This window comes from Scardinius erythrophthalmus (genome assembly GCF_964197995.2).
Source record: "Scardinius erythrophthalmus genome assembly, chromosome: 18".
Classification (NCBI taxonomy): Eukaryota; Metazoa; Chordata; class Actinopteri; order Cypriniformes; family Leuciscidae; genus Scardinius; species Scardinius erythrophthalmus.
In genome coordinates, this window is record NC_138238.1 from 17277157 (window position 1) to 17298065 (window position 20909).

A 20909-nucleotide genomic window follows, 5' to 3' on the forward strand; every position below is an offset into this window, starting at 1 on the left:
TTGTCAAAAAACGGGACACGGGAGGTCACGCACAGGACAAATAAATTAGGCCCAAAATACGGGACGTCCCACCTAATTCGGGACAGTTGGCAACCTTAGTGACAGTATCATCCTAAACCAGCAACCCTTCGCTCAACACCACCATCTACAGGCCGATGAGTGTACAGTCACTAAATGTGCACATAAATTAATTTATTTTATACCCCCCCATGGATGAAATTCTACGAAACTTAGCAAACCCCCAGAGGATGTCAAGTTAATCATACACATGAAATATAGTGCAGTTCTGAACATCTCAACTGAAGATAGGGGCGATTAAAGCAGAATACTATTGCATTTTCATTTTTTATGGGAAGGGGCGCAAATCACAAATGAGTGATTATGGGCTAGGTTGATGTGGGCCCTTAAGACCAACATACCATAAAAATGTCTTCATCCTCGGTGCCACGGTTCAGGTAGTTATTTAGGAAAAACTGCATTTTTTGGGTTTGGGGGGGCCCAGTGCAGGGGGGGAGTGGCCCCCGGGGACCAAACGAAATTTTTCCGTAAAAGTCTAGTGGGGCTACATGCCCACCAAATTTCATGTTCCCCGGTGTTTCGGTGTCCTTTGACAATCCCTATATGACCGCTTTCGCTAGCTACGCTAGCGGTGGTCATAATAAATCAGCATGAAAACACACTCGCATTTGTCTTTTTAGGTAACACTTTATTTTACAGTGTCCTTGTTATACGTTACATGTAGTTACTGTAGTAATAACTATAAATTACGCATAATTACGTGCAACTTACGCTAAACCAAACCCCAATCCGAACCCCACACATGTCGTTAATTATTATTACACAGTACTTAAATGCATAATTACACTGTAACACAGACTCCATAAATAAAGTGTAACGTCTTTTTATTCTTCTCTTCATGTTGTTTGATAATGTGTATCAATACACATTTCTGCAATCCACAGAACTGGAATTTGTTAGATAGGACACGGAGCTATAAAAAAATATAGATCTAAATATCAATAAATAGCATATTTCTTTAAAGTTGGTCCTATGTTTGTGTATGGCTATTGGAAGCCCAGTTTTAGGAAAATATTAATCTATTTTGCATTTATAAGAAAAACTAATAAAGTCATAAAAAGAGTAATGATTAATAATAGACAATTGATCATAAAAAAATAGATCCAATTAAAAAATTGTTTTATATTGGAAATGTAATCAAATGTATAATGAATAATAATAAAAGACTGACCACACACAAACCTGGCCCATTTAAATATTTAAATGTATAAATATCAGCTTTCTCTATAAAAAAGGAAACCAGAAACATGCTTTCACTTGCAGCATTTCACAGAAGTTTCATTTGGTTTAAGTCCATAGCTTTCCTTTGTCCATCTTGCCCATGAATAACCAACCACCAAGACACAGAATCATAACTTGGAAATGTCTTTTAAATAACACCTGTTGACAGAACAGAGTCTACCTTCTGTTTTTGATGTGTTAGTGTCTTTGGAAGAGTCTAATGATTCCAGAGTCATGCAGTTTCTTCCAGGTCTTTATCTCCAGGCCATAGTCATGGTTAATATAGAATATGACACTGGTTTTTTTTAACTTTTCATAATAATAGTTGGAGTACTTATGGTGGTCTTCAGTAATAAATCCATAGGCATCCACCTGATGTCAAGTAATGTTCATAAAATTATTACTAAAACCATGCAATTATGATGATATGAACATAAAATGTACTTTTCAGTTTTTAAAGAGCAACAAACAGCTTGATATTAAAGAATACATTGAAGTAATAGAAAAAAAATATGCATTTACTTACAATATCACATGTGTGAATAGCCAAGAACAAAGCAAACGCTCCATTGGTCGGTCTGTAAATTGACCAGTCATTGCCTTGCATTTGTTTGGATGGCATGAATCTATTAAAAAATAAAAAAATATGAGTCATTGTTCTATGATCAAACAAACTGGTCACTGTAAACATAAATGTTACCTGTTGCGAATGTATCGAAGAAAATCAGGGTGAAGAACGTAGAATCTACTCTCATTAAAATTCCCATTGAAAAAATTCAGTGGCCTACGAAAGAATAAATGCAAATATTGGTTATTAAGCAAATCAAGAGCACAGTGATAAATATTTACCACTTATCAAGGAGCCAAACATAGTAAGGTTTAAGATAATTTATTTATAAGCTCTCTGGAATACTTAATTCTGATTGGCCAGTCAACTGTGGTGAAAATGAACTCTGAAAAGAACTTCTGTATTAATATTAACGTGTTAATCTTGCTTACTGGCAGAGCTGGATACTTTACCTCACACCCTTGAATGAACCATTGGCTACTTTTCCCTGCAAAAGTCCTTGGAGCCACTCAAAGTCCCTCAGGCCCTCAGGGATCATTACATATTTGATACCCTATTGAATAACACCAGAGAGTGCATATATATATATGCTTGTGTTTGTGTGTGTGTGATTCTATAATATACAATATATCCCAATTAGAATGATTTCTGAAGGATCATGTGACACTGGAAACTGGAGTAATTGCTGCGGAAAATGCAGCTTTTCCATCACAGCAATAAATTACATTTTAATACATATTAAAATAGAAAACATTTATTTTGAAATGTAATAATATTTAACAATATTACCATTTTTACTGTATTTTCGTTCAAATAAATGCAGCCTTGGTGAGCAGAAGAGGCTTCTTTCAATAACATTAAAAAATCGTACCAACCCCAAATATTTGAAAAGTAGTGTTGCCTGCCACTGAAAAAAAAAACTTAACTTGTAGAAATAATTCTTAATGAAGAGCACAGCAGCATAGTGCATTGAAGTGAGTATCTGCAAATTACAGTGAATATATTATTTTAGAATTCAGTGTAAAAAATACTGACCTCATCTTGTGGAATACTGTGAAAGCCTTCCTTTTTTAATGTCAGCAAGGTGGCGTATAAGGAAAAAGCTGTATGCACATAAACTGATGTTCTATTTCCAACATCCTCCTCGTAACCTTGCGTAACAGCCCCATTTACTCTAAGAATAAACAGTATCAGAATACACATTCATGACCTTTAATAATAACTTTTTCATTCACTTGTCAACTCTACCGTAGACATTTTTCGCAAAGATAATTTTAGTTCAAAAGTTTCACGCTTACCGAAAAACATAATCATGGGAGTCTATCTCTTTGCCCATCTTTGAGTTGTTGAGAATACCACCAGTGCCCACAACAGCACAGCGGATACAGCCATCTTTTGAGCCTTCAGGCACAGGCAGTAATATTGAAGACTTGGGCTTTGGTATCAAGTCCACTGCTTTTTTCACCTCTTCAGTGGAAAAGAAACAACGTACGTGTACGTAAAGGAATGCAAAGTGCGACAGCAACATAGCGTCGGCCCAGATCCGGCCCATATCTGACGCATGGAATCCACATGTACCAGATGTGGCCCGGCTCTGGCCCGACACTATGTTGCTGTCAGGGATGGCATCCAAATTCATCCAATATTTGAAGGTTGCAAGTAAAGCTCAATCAACAGTATTTGTGGCATAATGATAATTGGAACAAAAATACCTTTTTCTTTAATAAAATTGAGGACAAACTATTTTTGTCCACTGAATGTTTTTTTTCCATAAAGATGTTTCATCAGCTGAACAATCTGTATATTGTTAAACAGTACAATCCATTGAACGCATTTTATTCTATCCCTCACAGCCTCGTTTTCATCCCTGTCAAAAATTAAACGTTTAATATATAAAAAATTCAAACACTGTAATCCAGACCTTTACTTTTTTAAAGGCGGCATCAATCTTTACCCTATTGAGGCTTATATCTGCATGAAATGGCTTCTCAAACAAGAAAAATACAGGATGATGAACATTATTTCTCCGATCCCATTGATCATGTTGAATTGATAATGTGAGTTGCCTCCCACCTGTAAACATGTCAACAAGAGAAGTCGTTGCAAGAGGGAGGAGTTATTCTGATTAAAGATTATGAGGGCACATTAATTTTAAAAAAGTGTGCATGGATGAATCATTTATAACATACACTGCAATATTCCATAAAAATGAAGAATTGTCAGTTTTGATGTCATGTGGTTTTTAAAAGAAAAGATGGGACGAGTGGTAATTAACATTATGCTGTCGACTGATTTGAGCTTAACTTATACTGAACCCATGTTTCTTTGAATAAAGAAATAGAAATCTGTTTACAATATTTACAATGCATCTAGCCAATGATAAAACAATAACCTACTACACGCCTTTCTCAAACACATGAAGGATGTGCCAGAGGTTTTAGACACCCATACAACTTGTAAAATCTGCCAGAAATGTTGTGTGATTTGCCTTAGATGATCACCATTGTAATTGTACTCCATGAAGCCAAAAGGATTGTTGAAGTGTGCTAATCGATTCCATTCTGTTATGTTGAGTTGACCTTTGTATAGCCACAGCTGAATATCAGAAAGGACAGCTTCCTTGAACGTGGGATCCTCTGTGTTTTGAAGGGACTTTGAACAGGTCTACGGAAAAGGTGATTTTTCATAAGGATCAAAACGACAACACAGGAGAAACGTGACGTGAGAACAGTATCGAAAAAAGGAGCACTTACAGGTTTTCTTGCTTGACTGGCTCGCAAATAAACATCTTCGAAATCCCACACTGGCAGTTTTGTAAAATTGTTCTTGTAGAGAACCGGAATAGGTGTAATGTTTACTTCTCGCTCAGCGGATTGAAAGGGTTTTTCAGTTTTGTGCAAACTAGTATTTCCACGTGGTGATAATATCAGTGCAGAAATAATGAACGTTTTGCTAAAATGTACAATAAAAAAAGAAACAAATTAGTAAGAATACCAATATACAAGTCAGAAGAATATCATAATTACACCATCATAATTCAAAAGATTTACTTAGTCAATACACTTATTTCTTACCTGTGGAAGTGTTCAGAGAGATCCATCCAAAGTACTAGATAGAGCAGCACGCAAAAAGTCAGAATGAGACTAACAAAGCCCCAGGTTTTCAGCATATTTCATGAGTGATTGGCACTCATCTTATCAGTCTGGTCACATGCGAACTATGTGAAAGACTTGGTAACAGTGTTTTATAATCTACCTTTTGAAATTCATTACATCATCAAACCATTTGTTTATTTTTGGATTACAGTCCGCCCATTCCATTTGAATGACATGCTTATCCTGGCCAGCACAGATCTATGGGCAGTGTTTAAAAATAAAGCCATGAATAACTATTAAAATATACAATAAAGCAAAAAGTAGTTTTTTTATTATTTTTATAAAAACAAAACTAATAATGTGTCCATTTTGCATACTTGTAACTTAAGCACAGTGTTAACACATAGCTAGAGTAAGTAACCTGATTTAAAATTCAGTTCATACCGTACATTTGTAATATGGATTTGGTTTGAACCGACATGCACTACAACCATAATGTGAAGCTAAAGAATAAATAAAAAAAAATCATAAAGAGACTGCTACTAAACTTATTCAGACTTTTTCGATTCTTCATTACCCATTTCATGTACAAAATTATATGAATGACCAATAAATACATGCAAGTCATAAACAAACCCCTTTTTTCATATTTGAAATATTTTTAAATACTCCAGTGAATAGGTTCACTGAAATATGTGACTTCAATCAATTTGATCTAGTAAAATCATTTGTCAATTATTTGTGGCAGGTATTAATTTGAACACTTGCATAAAAAGTATTTGAATCTATGAAGATGACCAAGAGCTTAACCAAATCCACATATACAGACATCCCGGTGTCAAATAGAGTAGAGTTTAAGCTGTTCTTGTAAATCGCCCTCGGTCACGTCACCGAACGTGTCTTGTTTGTCTCTGAGAAGCTGGAAGATGGCAGCCAACTGCTCCTGCTGAACCCTGTAACAGAACACACACACATTATAAAATATATTGCAGTCTGTACATTCATACTGTACCAACAGCCAGTGTTGGGGAAAATTACTTCTAAAAGTAATGTTACAATATTGCGTTACTCCCTAAAAACTGACAAATAACTTTGTTACTTTTCATGGAAGGTTATGCGTTACGTTACAAATGTAAAGGCTGTTTCACACCAAGAGTGAAATGAATAAGACTCAGACTGGAGGAGATGACAACACCATTCTGGACTGCAGAATAATGGGACACAGGAGAAGGAAGTTCAACACTTACTTAAAAACAAATGTGACTAAGAGTGACTAAAGTCATTTTTGCTTATTAGAATGGCTGAATTGGATCATCGAAGGTCAGCAGCAAAGACATTCGTTAATAAAGTGAGATTAAATACATAAAGTATATTTGTTTTATTTGACATGGAGAGGTGTCTGTCCATAAATGAGAAAACAAAGTAACTTGGGTTACGTATTTGAAAAAGTAACTCAGATATTTTATTGTACATTTGAAAGTGATCCTGCCGTATGTTCCCCATGTAGGATTATCCTTGAACGGTCCATTTCATATTAACCCAACACCACATTCCACAGTTCGGAACGATTCCCTAGTGAACCATTAGTAAGTCATAAAACACAGTCATGGTGGCGAGATGGCTAAAGGAGATGTCACCCCCCTTCCCCTTTTTGTGTGTGTCTAATCTCAAACCAGCGATGCCAGGACAGCAGGAAAAGATTCCTCTTTGTTCCACAAACTTAAGACCAAATGGCCAAGAACCCTGTGGTGACCCCAATGCATAAATCCACAGCCTTATCAGGAAACGAAGGATGCTAAAGCATTCTTATGGCCCAGAATCACCAGAAACCCTCAACCAGGGGACACCCCCCTTTCTGCAGTTGTAAATTCCAGAGACTTTTTGTCTCCAAAACCAATAGACTGAAATTAACCCACTCGTTGTTTAATACAAACAACGGTCTCAAAATTGCTTCCAATAAGCTGAACTGATCACCAGTATTTACCTCACATATATCTTAAGTATCATGTATATTTTATGTAACCTGTGGAGTTATTTCTGTGTGTTTAACTTTCATTACAGCCTATTTGTAAGGTTTTCTACCTCAGCTATAGGAACTAATCACCAGAAGTTGCCTCATACATGTGTATTCTCTGTAGTCTGTATGCTTTATATTACTCAAGTTAATTTTGTGTGTTAAACACTTATCACAGCTAAATCCTTATTTACTCCCACCTCAACTATGGGAAGTATATGTATTTTGGTACCTACTTGATGGGTAAATGATTTCTAGAATTTTGATATAAAGTAGATGTGTGTAGGATGCACCATATTTAAACTATTAAGTTTACTTATTAAAGCGTTTAACTAAACTCTCAGGAGTTTGGGCACACGTGATCATGTGGACTTTACGCTAATTACATGCAAGAACCGGAGAACAGGGCGTAGGTCCCGCCCAAGACAATATCTGATTGGCTGTCGCACTAGGAAGGACGGGTCAGATGGACACGCTTATAACCCAATGACAAGCAGCTATGAGTTGCTTTTTGCCTTGCTTTTTGCCTGCCTTGTGCCTCGCCTTTGCAGTGACGTTTGCTCTTGCTGACCTTTCCATCGTCCAGTGTGTATGCTTACATACTCTTCAAACCACCAAGAGCTCACTCAAAACTCATCAACTCTTCCGTAAGATCCTTCGCTGAACTTCGTCAAAGAAACCCCTCTCAGAGTCGCTCCAGACTCAGAGGAAACTCCGTTGCATAGCAACCCGCAATCCAGGAAATCCCGCGAACGAAGCGCCACCCGGCAAAGCCAACCAACCACTCACCATCGAGTGCTGTCCCTCAGAACGCATCATCGACCGACTGCCAGCCAATCAGCGCCGAAGAGATTCCCTCTCCAGCAACTTCGTCACAGGGAACGCACGCGCTCAGGAGCATCTAAACGCAAGTACACAATTCTCCTAATTCTGGCTGAAGTGAACTGGTGCAAATCTTATTAAGAAAACAAACTAAGATTAAAGTGCTAGTAGTTTGATTCTCTCAGGTTGCGGTCAAGAAATAGTGTCTAACGCTAGACATTTGGGACTCCATTCACACTCCGTTAATAACATCACTCTCTGTCACTGTTTGAATGAATGTTTGTGTGTTTTTGTTAGTTTAGTTTGTGTGTATTAGAGTAGTTCAATAAAGTCTTGGTTGATTTTACATACAAGCGTCTTGTGCTGTGTGCTTACAAGTTACTGCCTTAAACTAAAAAGATTTTGCTACCTTGCTCATATTAATCAGTTATCATAACTTTATGATATTATTACCGTAGGCCACGGAATAATATTCTGTCCAGAATTGGTAAAATACCCTAATCTCAACTTATCGGTGGACGAATAGTTGATAAAGTGTTAAATATTAATTCTGAATAGTTTGCATAATAATTCGGTTCTTATTTCCTGTAATTCAATCCCCTTTGAGTTATATTGATCTTAATTCCCTTATTAATCTTACATATCTGGTGGAGGATGCGGGCAGTTTAAACTAAATTGTAAGCACAAAACAAGTCATTTGTGATTGTATCTAATCTATTGGTCCGGAAAGATAGATTAGAGACACAGGAAAACGAGTATTTTATTGTTGATGTGTAACGTTAAGAGCGCATAACAGGGCGTTGTGTGAATGAATGGAAATCTAAACTCACGTTTAGTTTGTATAAGTGTTTTGTTGTTATTGTTAAAACTGCAGTAAACGAATTTAAGATTGTCTGTTGAGACAAAAGAAAGTCGCCTTACAGCGCACCAGGAGAGAAGTAGGCGTGTTCCTTACTTTCTTTCTAAAAGGCCTTGTTATAGCTAGATTGATTAATTATTGCGTGTTCCAATATTAAATCAACTAAGCTGTCTCCCTAGGTTGACATTAGAGTAGCTAACTAATGTACCTGTTTGTATTGACTCACTTGGTGAAGTAGATACTGTTACTCGTGAAACACTACATGTGTCCGAGCCTGATTTGAATGGGAGTTTTGTTAAACTTGATCAAGTAAATTGATGCAGTAAATCCTGCATGCTGTGTTGCGTGTCCACAGAAACTGACACGAAGAATTCCGATCCGCCGAGATCGCAATAACGTTATTGTTTTAACAGTGCATCTGCAGTGCACGAAATATTTTGCCTCACTCACAAAGAGCTGAGATTTATTGAGCGCCATATCGTAAAGAATAAGCGCCCAGTGTTTGTGTAATACTGAAAAGCGCCGCCATTTCATGTAATGTTTTGAACTTTGTCTGCACGCAGACATACCCACGTGCGTCTTGAACTGTTAGGCTGTGCGTCACCATAGTAACAGCCGTGACACGGAAGTCTTAAAAGATTTTCGGGTTGACCCTCAAGTGCGCATGCGCGCACTTTTGTAAACAACTCAGGTGTTCACGGAAGTCTATGCTAAAGCCATTAGCCTCGTAGGTTAGCGCAAGCATTGGTGTGGCTCGCTGAAGCTGGATGCAGTGTGTTGTGTAGCAGTGTTGAAATGATTTAACCTTTTCACATCTCCACTCTAACAATCTGTGAACATTCCCATTTTATGTTTTACTTTATTTTTTTTTTCACCTCCCTATCCCCATTAAAGGAATATTGACTCAGAAGTATTTAATTTGTGACGAATATACAATTAACTAGAGTTAAATCTAGGCTAATCGTAATCACCAATACCCTAAGCATTACATTGGCAATAGCTCTTCAATTGTGTAATAGGAAATCTTGACCTTCAAAGTTTAAGTAAACCAGTTACCAATTAGATCAGCCATTTTATTTTTCTTTATTTTTGTATTATTTTATTATTATTAATTTTTTTCTTCCTTTTTTTTATTCCTTTATTTTACTTTATTTATTCACTCTGTTTTGTTGTTTATTTCCCATTTTCATTTGTTTTCTCTCTCATTCTGTACCGTCATGGGCGGTCCCTTTGCATGTTAATTATTATTAACGCTTGGATTACACTGTTAGTCTCATTTCTTTTAAACAAATAACGAGGAACTTCATCGTTCATTTGTTTTCAATAAAGAGACTACGATAATTAAAATTTTGTTTATTTACTTTTAATTTTACATTAATTTTATTTTATTTTTATTTTATTTTATTTTCTTATTTTCTTTTTAATTAATTTTGTTTTCAAAATCTCCTATTGCCAGTATTGTTTTCCCTTCCGCTCCATTTTCCCTTCTCCTATTTTCAGTGGGAGCAGTAATGTATGTATATATTTATTGACATAAATGTATAGATAAAACACTCTGCGAGTTTAATGATAAAGTGGAAACAACTCCCTTTTGACATTGTCTTATTTAGATGTGCACCAAATAAAAGCAGCCTTTAATCGCAACAAGGCTTAGTGGATTAGCATATAACCATAGCATAACTATTGGTCAACTAGATCCACATGCTAATTGAGTCAGTATCCCTTCCCTCACTTGCATTTAACTCCTTCCTTGTCTTTTCTGCTTCTTCTCTCTTCTACCCATGATATTTCTGGAACTGAACCTGTGAGAATCAATCAGTAATTACAGGAAGTTTTCAAAGAAACTGTTCGCAAACATTCTGAAGTTTTAACAGTTGTGTGAATTCACCCTCCTTGCACCGCACGCTACCCTACATTTTGGCATCCTACACAGTCGAATAAATTGGAATAAAATTAAAATAAATTTATTGGCAAATAAATAAATAAATTAATAAATAAATTGATAGGAGGAACCATAAACGACTACCGCTCACTTAACGCATTCCAAAAAAAAAAGGAGCACGTAACAGGTGTATGGTGTCGATCCTATAAGAAGGAGCACGATTATTGTCGTTAACACTTTCTTTCTACCAGGAGGAAGTTATAACGACAATAATACACAGAATTAAGAGATTCCAGGTACCTTTCAATTTGACCTTCATTGAAGTATCTCTATTGAATTATTTACAAAAAAAATTCTTCCCTTCCTTGAGAATATTACTATTATTTTATTTTTAGTTCTTTGTTTCACAGCCCTGATTGCTATCTACTGTCTTTGAATATCACCTTGCTTTGTCTGGTCTTTGCTCACTCTCCCTCCTCTCAGCTGTATCCTCCAAGCTGCACTATTTTCTCCCACAGAGACTACGAGTAGCAGTACACGTCAAAGGAGGCCCACAGCTCCAGCAAACCACACTTAACCACCCATCACATACTTAGCTCACACACACTTTCACAGATCTGTGCCAGTCTCTTTTCCAGGTTTTCCCTACCTTGTGCCAACATGTCTCGCACTGATGATCACACCACCCACTGGGAAGACTTAGAGAACTGGTTAAGTATCGTGACATGCAACTTCTTGCCCCAGGCTGCCAACAACCTACGACAGCACACGCAAGAACAACTGGATGCCAACATCTCTGACATCACAACACAGGATCCAACGCGCAGCTACAACCACAAAGAGATAGCAAAGATCACTGGCTCCCTAAGTCACACGCTGATAGCCTCACTCAAACTGAGTGATGAGCAAGAAGCTCACCTCCAGGAGGAGCTGACTCGCGCAAAACAACGCATCAAGCAGTTAGAACTGGAAGCACAGGACCAACAGGAAGGGTCCGACGAGGTGGAGCCAGGCGCCAAAGAGGAAATCGAAAGGCTTCAAGAAACATTGACAACCACCAACAGAGAATTAGAACAAGCTAGGGCTGCCCAAGATGATCTGGCCAACAAGTTACAGTATGCAGAGCAGCTACTGGAAAAAGCCAAGGCTGACTTCAGAGACAAGAACAGCCGAATAAAGGCCCTTGAAAACCATCTTGAAAGGTCACGAAATCAGATCAGCGACTTGACTCAACAGCTCGACTATGTAAAAGAAGAATCCGACTCAATCAGAGAGGAACTCAAGCATGCGTATGAGCTGCACCCTGAGCCAACCAGGACAAGGCGTCCTCTGGTCTCACCCCTGCCCAGCAGAGCTGCGTCCCCTATCCTGGGACTGCCACATCAAAGAAAAAGTGAAGAATCACCACCAAAGCCCTATACAGCTGTCATGGAGGAGCGCTACCCTGCTGACAAGAGAAGGGGGTCTCTCCGAACCGACTATGAAGCTGCACATGGCCTGGAACTCAAGGACCTTGACAAGCTGGCCAGGAACATCAACAAATTCACCCCAAATGTGGCAGGAAGTCAAGATGTCCAGGCCTACCTGCAAGATATTGAATTCCACTTGGAAATGAGATCCAATGTGACAGACAGAGACAGACTTTATTTGCTTCGAACAACATCCAGTCCTGAGGTGCGAAGTTTCTTGGATAGACAGCCTACACACACCAAGTCAGACTTCCACCTCCTCCGAGAAGCCCTAATTAAAGAATTTGCAGACCCAGAGGCAGACCAAGGACTGGTGGCCGCCCTAGAAACCAAACAAGGCCGGCATGAGACACCCCAAGCCTTTTACAACAGACTCAGACGAGCTTACTTTGGTGCACGTAATGAACCTGACATGGAGGAGGACTTGAACTTCAAAACCCTCTTTCTGAGAAACCTCCACCCTGGAGTAAGCCACCACCTAGGCGTCATGGCCTGTCCTCGCACAATGACTACACAACAGTTGAGGGATTTGGCCCACAAAGCCTATGGCAAACAAAAAATGGCCTCAGAAAAGGGAACCAAACCACCAGCAGTTTGTGATTTCAATACGCAACATCAAGGATTAGCCCTAGAGGGCACCCAGCATCACGAAAGCACCAAGCTGCCACCTAAAGAACAAAGACAATCCTCCTTCAGAAAAGAACGGGACTCTCATGTCAGTGTCAGACCCAAACAACCAAACAATCACTGGCACAAGCAACGAGACACGCCACACACGTCTGGACACCACTGGGAGAAATCATGGGACCAGTCATGGCCGCACGAAAACCGCTGGGATAATTCATGGAACCAGACACGGTCATATGGAAACTCAAGAGGAAAAGGTTCATGGGAGGCCAACTGGACGTCTAAAGGAAAGCGACACACGCCCCCAGGAACAACTAGCCCAAGGGGTCGACGACGAAATCCACCCAGGCATCAATCAGACCAACCCCACACTGAGTCCACACAAGAACAACAGACTGCACCAGGTATCAGTTCACAAGAAATGATGCAGATGTTCATGAAAGAATTCTTCAAACGCAATGAAGAGGACAGGAAATGGGAAAAGAAAGACAAGTCAGACTCAGCGTGACTAGAGGCGAAGCAAGGGAACAGCGACCACCTGGTACACATCAGCCAGAGCAATAACCACCTCTCTCACATTCACCACCCTCAAAACACGACAAGTAACGCTGCCATAACACCATTGTCAAGGAAACAAGAGACTGGACCTGAATGCCTAGCAACAGATTCAGAACCTGATCCGACACATGTCAACTCATACCACGGAAACCTCCAACAACCAGAGGAGGATGGACCCACTCAAGTACCAGAAAGCGCCATCTTGGTTGTCTGTCACCCCTGCGAGCAACAGCAAACAAACCACAACACTCTACCTGTCTCAACCCAAACTCCAGTTCCTCAACTTCTGGGTGACCTCATCGAGAAAGGTGTGGCAAGGAAGTTCTATCTCTCCATCACACTAGAACACCATGTCAAACTAGAGGCCCTGGTAGACACGGGAGCCGACATCACCCTAATGTCCACTCAGCTCTTAGAAGAAATTCAAGAAAGAACCAAAAGAACCAGTGGAACCCTCAGACTTCAAAAGTGTGCACTCAACGTTCAAGCCTATTCCCACACGGGACTGCGGTTGGAGCAGGTGGCCCCAATCCACCTGACCGTAGGACCAATGAGCCTTATACACCCTGTGTACATCTCGCCGTTGGACACATACCCTCTTCTCATCGGCAAAGACCTGCTGAATCGCTTTGAGCCCTTAATAGACTTTAAGCAACTAAAGATATGGGCCCAAGTTCGGGAGCCCCTTCCCTTTCACTCACAATGCTCCACAGAAGCGCATTGTCAAGTCACAGACACTGGTTCCAGCTCAATGAGCGAAAACGCAAGCCCAAGACCAAGGCAAGTCTCAAACTTGGTGCCACATGGCAAGAGTCAAACTTCTCTTCTGTGCGCATTCAAAACCACAGAACCAGGCTCAAATGGCTTTCAACTGATGACAGCTATAGACATTCAAGGCATGTCAGTACCTGACTCGGTGCTAGCCCTATGGGCCGAAAACTCAGCCATCAGCCTGAAGCTCTTCAGAGCCTTAAAGAAAGACAAACCTGAACTGCCACATGCCACCAAGCATAACCGCTTCCCTCTGAATCCATGCTCCTTAACCATGATTACCTCTAAGACTGTCTGTGCCCTAGACATGTGCTGGAACGACAGACACCTAAGTCACTACTTCCTTGTTGTCCCCGACCTGCCACACGATATCTACATCGGAGCAGACATTATGGTCAGACTCAATGCCTACGTGGACACTTTGAACGAAGCTATATGGGCTCCCTTGTCTCGCCAAATAAGCACTTCAGTCAACCTCAAGAATCTCCAATCTGGGCAAACCATACCAGAAGTATGTGCCACGACCAATGAACAGGAGGTCACAATACCTGCCTACACCAAGAGTGTCAGTGTCCGCCCTAACATGCGACCTGGCCAAAACCTCAACCACAAGCTGGGCTTCTTCGAGCCTTCCCAGAACTGCTTAAAACTGGGACTAACTCTAGAAGCCACACCTCTCATGGAAGTGTCATCTCGTGCTGTGTATGTACTGTTCAACAACTGTACCGCCAACGACATCAAGATCCCCAGAGCAAGTCACCTCGGATGGCTCATCAGCCAAACATTCCATGACTTTGAGCTCTCTGTACCTGTCATAGGCCCCATACCAGCCCACTTACTGCCAGAAGAAAGCATTGACCACAGAGTTTTCACAGCACCCCTCAAAACCATTGCCATCACCTCCATCCTGCCAGTGTCCCAAGAAAACGTCTGCAGATCAGAACTTACGGATGACGCACACCTCGCTGTGTACACCATCTCAACACAACCTGTGACAGAACCAAACGAACTGGTAATCCCCACAGTCAAGGGCCTCTCCGACGACCCTACGGTGGAAGAGCCGTATGCAGGGTTCAATGCTCAGCTCCAACAAATTCTGAACGAGGCAGACGCCCTCCACAATGACACTGACCGACAGGGACTTCACAAAGTCCTGTATAAGTACAAAGACTCCTTTGCAAAAGACTCTTTGGACTGTGGACTCACCAACATCCACACGGTACGCATACCGACGCACCCAAGTGCGCCACCAACTTTTGTACGGCAGTACAAAATTCCCATTGCATCATATGAGCCCGTGCAGGAAATCATCGACTCAATGTTGAAAAACGGAGTCATCCGTCATTGCAACAGCACCTACTCAGCCCCCATATGGCCAGTCCTGAAACCCAACGGCAAATGGAGGCCCACAATAGACTATCGTAAGTTGAACCAACAGGTGCCCTTATCACGATGGCCCATGACACAGCTGGACCAAGAAATTCCAAAAATCAAAGGTGCAACAATTCTTTCAACTCTGGACGTCGCTTCAGGATTCTGGACAATTCCTGTACACCCAGAGGACCAACACAAACTGGCATTCACCTTTGGGAACCGACAATACACCTTCACCCGGTGCCCCTTCGGGTATGCCAATTCACCAGCAGAATTCAATATCTTCCTCAACAAAGCATGCCCTGATGCACGAACCAGAGGCAACCTTATCTACGTGGATGATGTACTCATGAAGAGTACCAATGTCGCTGATCATCTGAAGGAGATAGATCATGTTCTGAACCAACTAACAAATGCAGGTGCGAAGATTGCTCTCCACAAAGGACAGTGGTGTAAAACCAAAGTAAACTATGTGGGCTTGCGCATCGGACCTCAAGGTATCGAGCCACAGTCGAGCCGCACCCAAGCAATTCAGAACATCAAAACGCCCACTAATGTGTCAGAACTTCGCAGCTTCTTAGGCGTATGCAATTACTCACGACAATTCATAGAGAACTACTCAGACATTGCACGTCCACTCACTTCCCTTCTCAAGAAGGACCAACCATTCGTGTGGTCAGAAGCTCAAGACCAGGCCATGAGTGAGCTAAAACAACGCCTCTGCTCTGCCCCATGTCTGGCCTACCCCGACCCAGGGAAAGAATTTTACCTGGAAGCTGGATTCTCCAGCCAATGTCTCAGTGCGGGCCTATACCAGCTCCACGACAGAGATAAACGAGTGGTCGCCTATGCTAGCAAGACGCTGCTTCCACCAGAGTCCAAATACTCAGACTGTGAAAAGGCTTTGCTCTGCACGGTGTGGGCCATTCAACGTTTCTCAAACTACATTGGTGCCCAAAAGGTCATCATAGAGACATGCCACCAACCTGTAACTTTCCTTAACAGCCAGCGAATCAGAGACGGGGTGGTCACCAACGCTCGCATAGCCACATGGCTGATGACACTCCAAGGACGTGACGTCGAAGCACGCTATGCCCAAAACCACAAATCATCCTTAGGCAATGGACTGGCAGCCTGTCAAAACTGCTCCGACGATACCCCAAACGCATTACCTGAACCTAAAGAACCTCCACAAACAGCACAAACAAACCACAGATACTTTGAGGAGAACGTATGTCAAGGGATGCCCAGAGCATATGTTGACGGCTGCTCATATAATCACCAGGGTAACCTCAAGGCGGGAGCAGGTGTGGTCTGGCTCAACGACAACCCCTGCCCACCACAACGGCTCCAACTGGGCCCTCACACATCACAATATGCAGAAATAGCAGCCATCCTCATCACCCTCCAAATTGCTGTGTCTCACGACATCAAAGAACTCCTCATCTGTACTGACTCAAACTATGCTCGACTGAGCTTCACATGCCACATACCAATATGGAAACAGAATGGGTTCAAAACATCCAACAACAAACCTGTCAAGCATCAAGATCTCTTCCAAGCATGCGACGACATAGTCACGAAACACGACATGCTCGTCTATTGGAAAAAGGTCCGCGGTCACTCACGGCAACCGGGGCAAGACAAAGACTACAACGACCAAACTGATGCTCTTGCCAAAGCTGGCGCGCTACATGGTGATCCTTGGACTTTTAAACCCCTCCCACCCAGCCCATGTGTTTCTGTCATCACACGCCACCAGCACACACAAGCCGTGCAAAACCCCGCCTCCTCCCAAATCAGCATCTCACCCCAAATTTCCAATGACGACATAATAACTCTCCAAACTTCGGATGCAGCCATCCAAACTATTGTTAATCACCTCTCTGACCCACAATCAAACCCCATAACCACCTCTGACCTTGCTGCTTCCTCTGACCTCCGGCATTTTAATGCACTCCTGCACATGCTACATCTAAACAATGGCATACTGGTATATGTCCCTGATGAACTCACTACGCCCAAGCTTGTTGTCCCTCAGTGCCAAAGGGGGGTTATGCTCACACATTCCCACGATGCACCCTGTGCCGGACACCACGGCGCCAAAGCCACTTATGAAACGCTAAGACAAGTGGCATACTGGCCTGGCATGCAGCAAGATGTAGCAGAGTATGTAAAAGGGTGCCTGGTGTGTTGCCAATTCCAACCTGCGAACCCGAACCACAGAGCACCACTACAGCGAAAAGGAATGTCCTTCCCATGGTCGGACCTCCAAATCGACTGGGTCGGACCCCTACCAAGGTCAACAAGGGGTAACAAATATTTCCTTACCGTCGTCTGTGAATTCACAAAATGGGTAGAGTGCCTTCCCGCTCCCAATGATACAGCTCAAACCACGGCCTGCCTCCTAATGAACCATATCTTTTCAAGATTTGGACTGCCGCTGAGAGTGAACTCTGACCGCGGAACACATTTCACTGCCGAAATCATGCAGGAAGTCTGGAAACTCCTGGGCATACAGGCCAAGCTTCATATCAGCCACCACCCTATCGCCTCTGGGCAAGTGGAGCGTTCCAACCGAACCGTGGTCAGCATGCTAAAGAAGTATGTGTCTGCGAACCAAAAGGATTGGGATATCAAGCTCCCGCTAGTGCTAATGGCTATCAGAGCAACTCCTAACAAGTCCACTGGGGTGCCACCCTTTGAGCTAATGACGGGACGGCAAATGACACTGCCGCTCCACCTGCTCTACCAGCCAGGTGACATGAGCCTTGTCACGGCATATACCACCCACCAGTATCTTGAAGAGTTGCATCGCCATCTAAGAACCGCCTTTGCTTTTACGCAACAACAACTACAGAAAAGTGCAGAAGGTCGCAAAGCCTATTACGACCAGAAGGCCTCTCACCAAGAATTCAACATCGGAGACAAAGTGTGGTACTACAATTTTGTGCAGTCACAACAATCGGGTCCCCATCGCCTGTCAAAGAAGTTCCTGCCTCGCTGGACAGGACCCCATGAAATCGTGGACAAGCTCTCACCTGTCGCATACCGAATCAAGATGAGCCAAAAGCGCAATGAGCCAGTCCTACGTTGGGTCCACCGAAACCAGATAAAAGGGCACTTGGGCTCCAACAGACAAGAAAAGGGGGAAACCAAAAGTGACTGACACAGATCAATTACACCACACACTACACCCTATTTCATGAAACACTCAATTGTCTTCATAAACACCTTACTCAGAGTTGTTCAACTGATATGCACCCACTCTTTTGAGATTGCCCCACTAACAAGAAGTAATTGCTAGAAGTCATTACTAATGCTCACTTTCTTTATTCCCTTCCTTCTCTTCCACTCTCCACTCCTCTCACCTAAACAATCTTAAACCTACAAAAACTTGGTATAGGGCCTGATGATAGGATTGACTCACTACGTCCACTGTGCAAAAACGTGGATTGCAGAGTCCCGTGAGCTACCAGTCATGGCACTCTCGCAACCGATGTAGAACAAGACTCAATGCGAGCGAGCAGAACCAGATCCCGATCTGAGAACTCGACCAATTTAATTGAGATTACGCCCCTACCCGTGCGTCGCACAACCAAAACTAGGGTAATCAAGAAAAGCCACCATCATCATCATAATTGTTAACCTGTCGCGCCATAGGCCCACAATATTCTCAAAAGCGAAATCTTGCACCAGAACTCAGCTAAGTAATGGAGTGTTGTGTTGTGTTTGTATGTGTTGTCTCTCTCTCTCTGCCTATTTTATCCAGCGCTCGCCGATGTCCTCACCTGGAACATCACCGACCGAAAGGGGGAATATGTAGGATTATCCTTGAACGGTCCATTTCATATTAACCCAACACCACATTCCACAGTTCGGAACGATTCCCTAGTGAACCATTAGTAAGTCATAAAACACAGTCATGGTGGCGAGATGGCTAAAGGAGATGTCACCCCCCTTCCCCTTTTTGTGTGTGTCTAATCTCAAACCAGCGATGCCAGGACAGCAGGAAAAGATTCCTCTTTGTTCCACAAACTTAAGACCAAATGGCCAAGAACCCTGTGGTGACCCCAATGCATAAATCCACAGCCTTATCAGGAAACGAAGGATGCTAAAGCATTCTTATGGCCCAGAATCACCAGAAACCCTCAACCAGGGGACACCCCCCTTTCTGCAGTTGTAAATTCCAGAGACTTTTTGTCTCCAAAACCAATAGACTGAAATTAACCCACTCGTTGTTTAATACAAACAACGGTCTCAAAATTGCTTCCAATAAGCTGAACTGATCACCAGTATTTACCTCACATATATCTTAAGTATCATGTATATTTTATGTAACCTGTGGAGTTATTTCTGTGTGTTTAACTTTCATTACAGCCTATTTGTAAGGTTTTCTACCTCAGCTATAGGAACTAATCACCAGAAGTTGCCTCATACATGTGTATTCTCTGTAGTCTGTATGCTTTATATTACTCAAGTTAATTTTGTGTGTTAAACACTTATCACAGCTAAATCCTTATTTACTCCCACCTCAACTATGGGAAGTATATGTATTTTGGTACCTACTTGATGGGTAAATGATTTCTAGAATTTTGATATAAAGTAGATGTGTGTAGGATGCACCATATTTAAACTATTAAGTTTACTTATTAAAGCGTTTAACTAAACTCTCAGGAGTTTGGGCACACGTGATCATGTGGACTTTACGCTAATTACATGCAAGAACCGGAGAACAGGGCGTAGGTCCCGCCCAAGACAATATCTGATTGGCTGTCGCACTAGGAAGGACGGGTCAGATGGACACGCTTATAACCCAATGACAAGCAGCTATGAGTTGCTTTTTGCCTTGCTTTTTGCCTGCCTTGTGCCTCGCCTTTGCAGTGACGTTTGCTCTTGCTGACCTTTCCATCGTCCAGTGTGTATGCTTACATACTCTTCAAACCACCAAGAGCTCACTCAAAACTCATCAACTCTTCCGTAAGATCCTTCGCTGAACTTCGTCAAAGAAACCCCTCTCAGAGTCGCTCCAGACTCAGAGGAAACTCCGTTGCATAGCAACCCGCAATCCAGGAAATCCCGCGAACGAAGCGCCACCCGGCAAAGCCAACCAACCACTCACCATCGAGTGCTGTCCCTCAGAACGCATCATCGACCGACTGCCAGCCAATCAGCGCCGAAGAGATTCCCTCTCCAGCAACTTCGTCACAGGGAACGCACGCGCTCAGGAGCATCTAAACGCAAGTACACAATTCTCCTAATTCTGGCTGAAGTGAACTGGTGCAAATCTTATTAAGAAAACGAACTAAGATTAAAGTGCTAGTAGTTTGATTCTCTCAGGTTGCGGTCAAGAAATAGTGTCTAACGCTAGACATTTGGGACTCCATTCACACTCCGTTAATAACATCACTCTCTGTCACTGTTTGAATGAATGTTTGTGTGTTTTTGTTAGTTTAGTTTGTGTGTATTAGAGTAGTTCAATAAAGTCTTGGTTGATTTTACATACAAGCGTCTTGTGCTGTGTGCTTACAAGTTACTGCCTTAAACTAAAAAGATTTTGCTACCTTGCTC

At 42.0% G+C, this 20909-nt stretch overlaps 2 protein-coding genes across 2 annotated transcripts in view; both read right to left on the bottom strand.

The window, feature by feature from the left end:
* Positions 1 to 1497: 1497 nt before the first annotated feature.
* On the bottom strand, positions 1498 to 5036 carry st6galnac1.1 (ST6 (alpha-N-acetyl-neuraminyl-2,3-beta-galactosyl-1,3)-N-acetylgalactosaminide alpha-2,6-sialyltransferase 1, tandem duplicate 1; the record flags this gene model as incomplete). Its single annotated transcript, XM_081392803.1, has 9 exons — positions 1498 to 1671; positions 1826 to 1925; positions 2000 to 2083; positions 2320 to 2420; positions 2903 to 3041; positions 3166 to 3334; positions 4369 to 4531; positions 4621 to 4819; positions 4942 to 5036. 9 exons carry the CDS (start codon positions 5034 to 5036, stop codon positions 1498 to 1500), a joined length of 1224 nt encoding a protein of 407 aa, XP_081248929.1.
* A 101-nt stretch (positions 5037 to 5137) lies between these two features.
* Positions 5138 to 20909, bottom strand: part of mxra7 (matrix-remodelling associated 7) — a 31127-nt gene continuing 15355 nt past the window's right edge. The window contains exon 4 of the mRNA XM_081392095.1: positions 5138 to 5915. Within this exon, the coding sequence (XP_081248221.1) occupies positions 5801 to 5915 (115 nt within the window). The 3' untranslated portion in view covers positions 5138 to 5800. The remainder of the gene's footprint in view (positions 5916 to 20909) is intronic.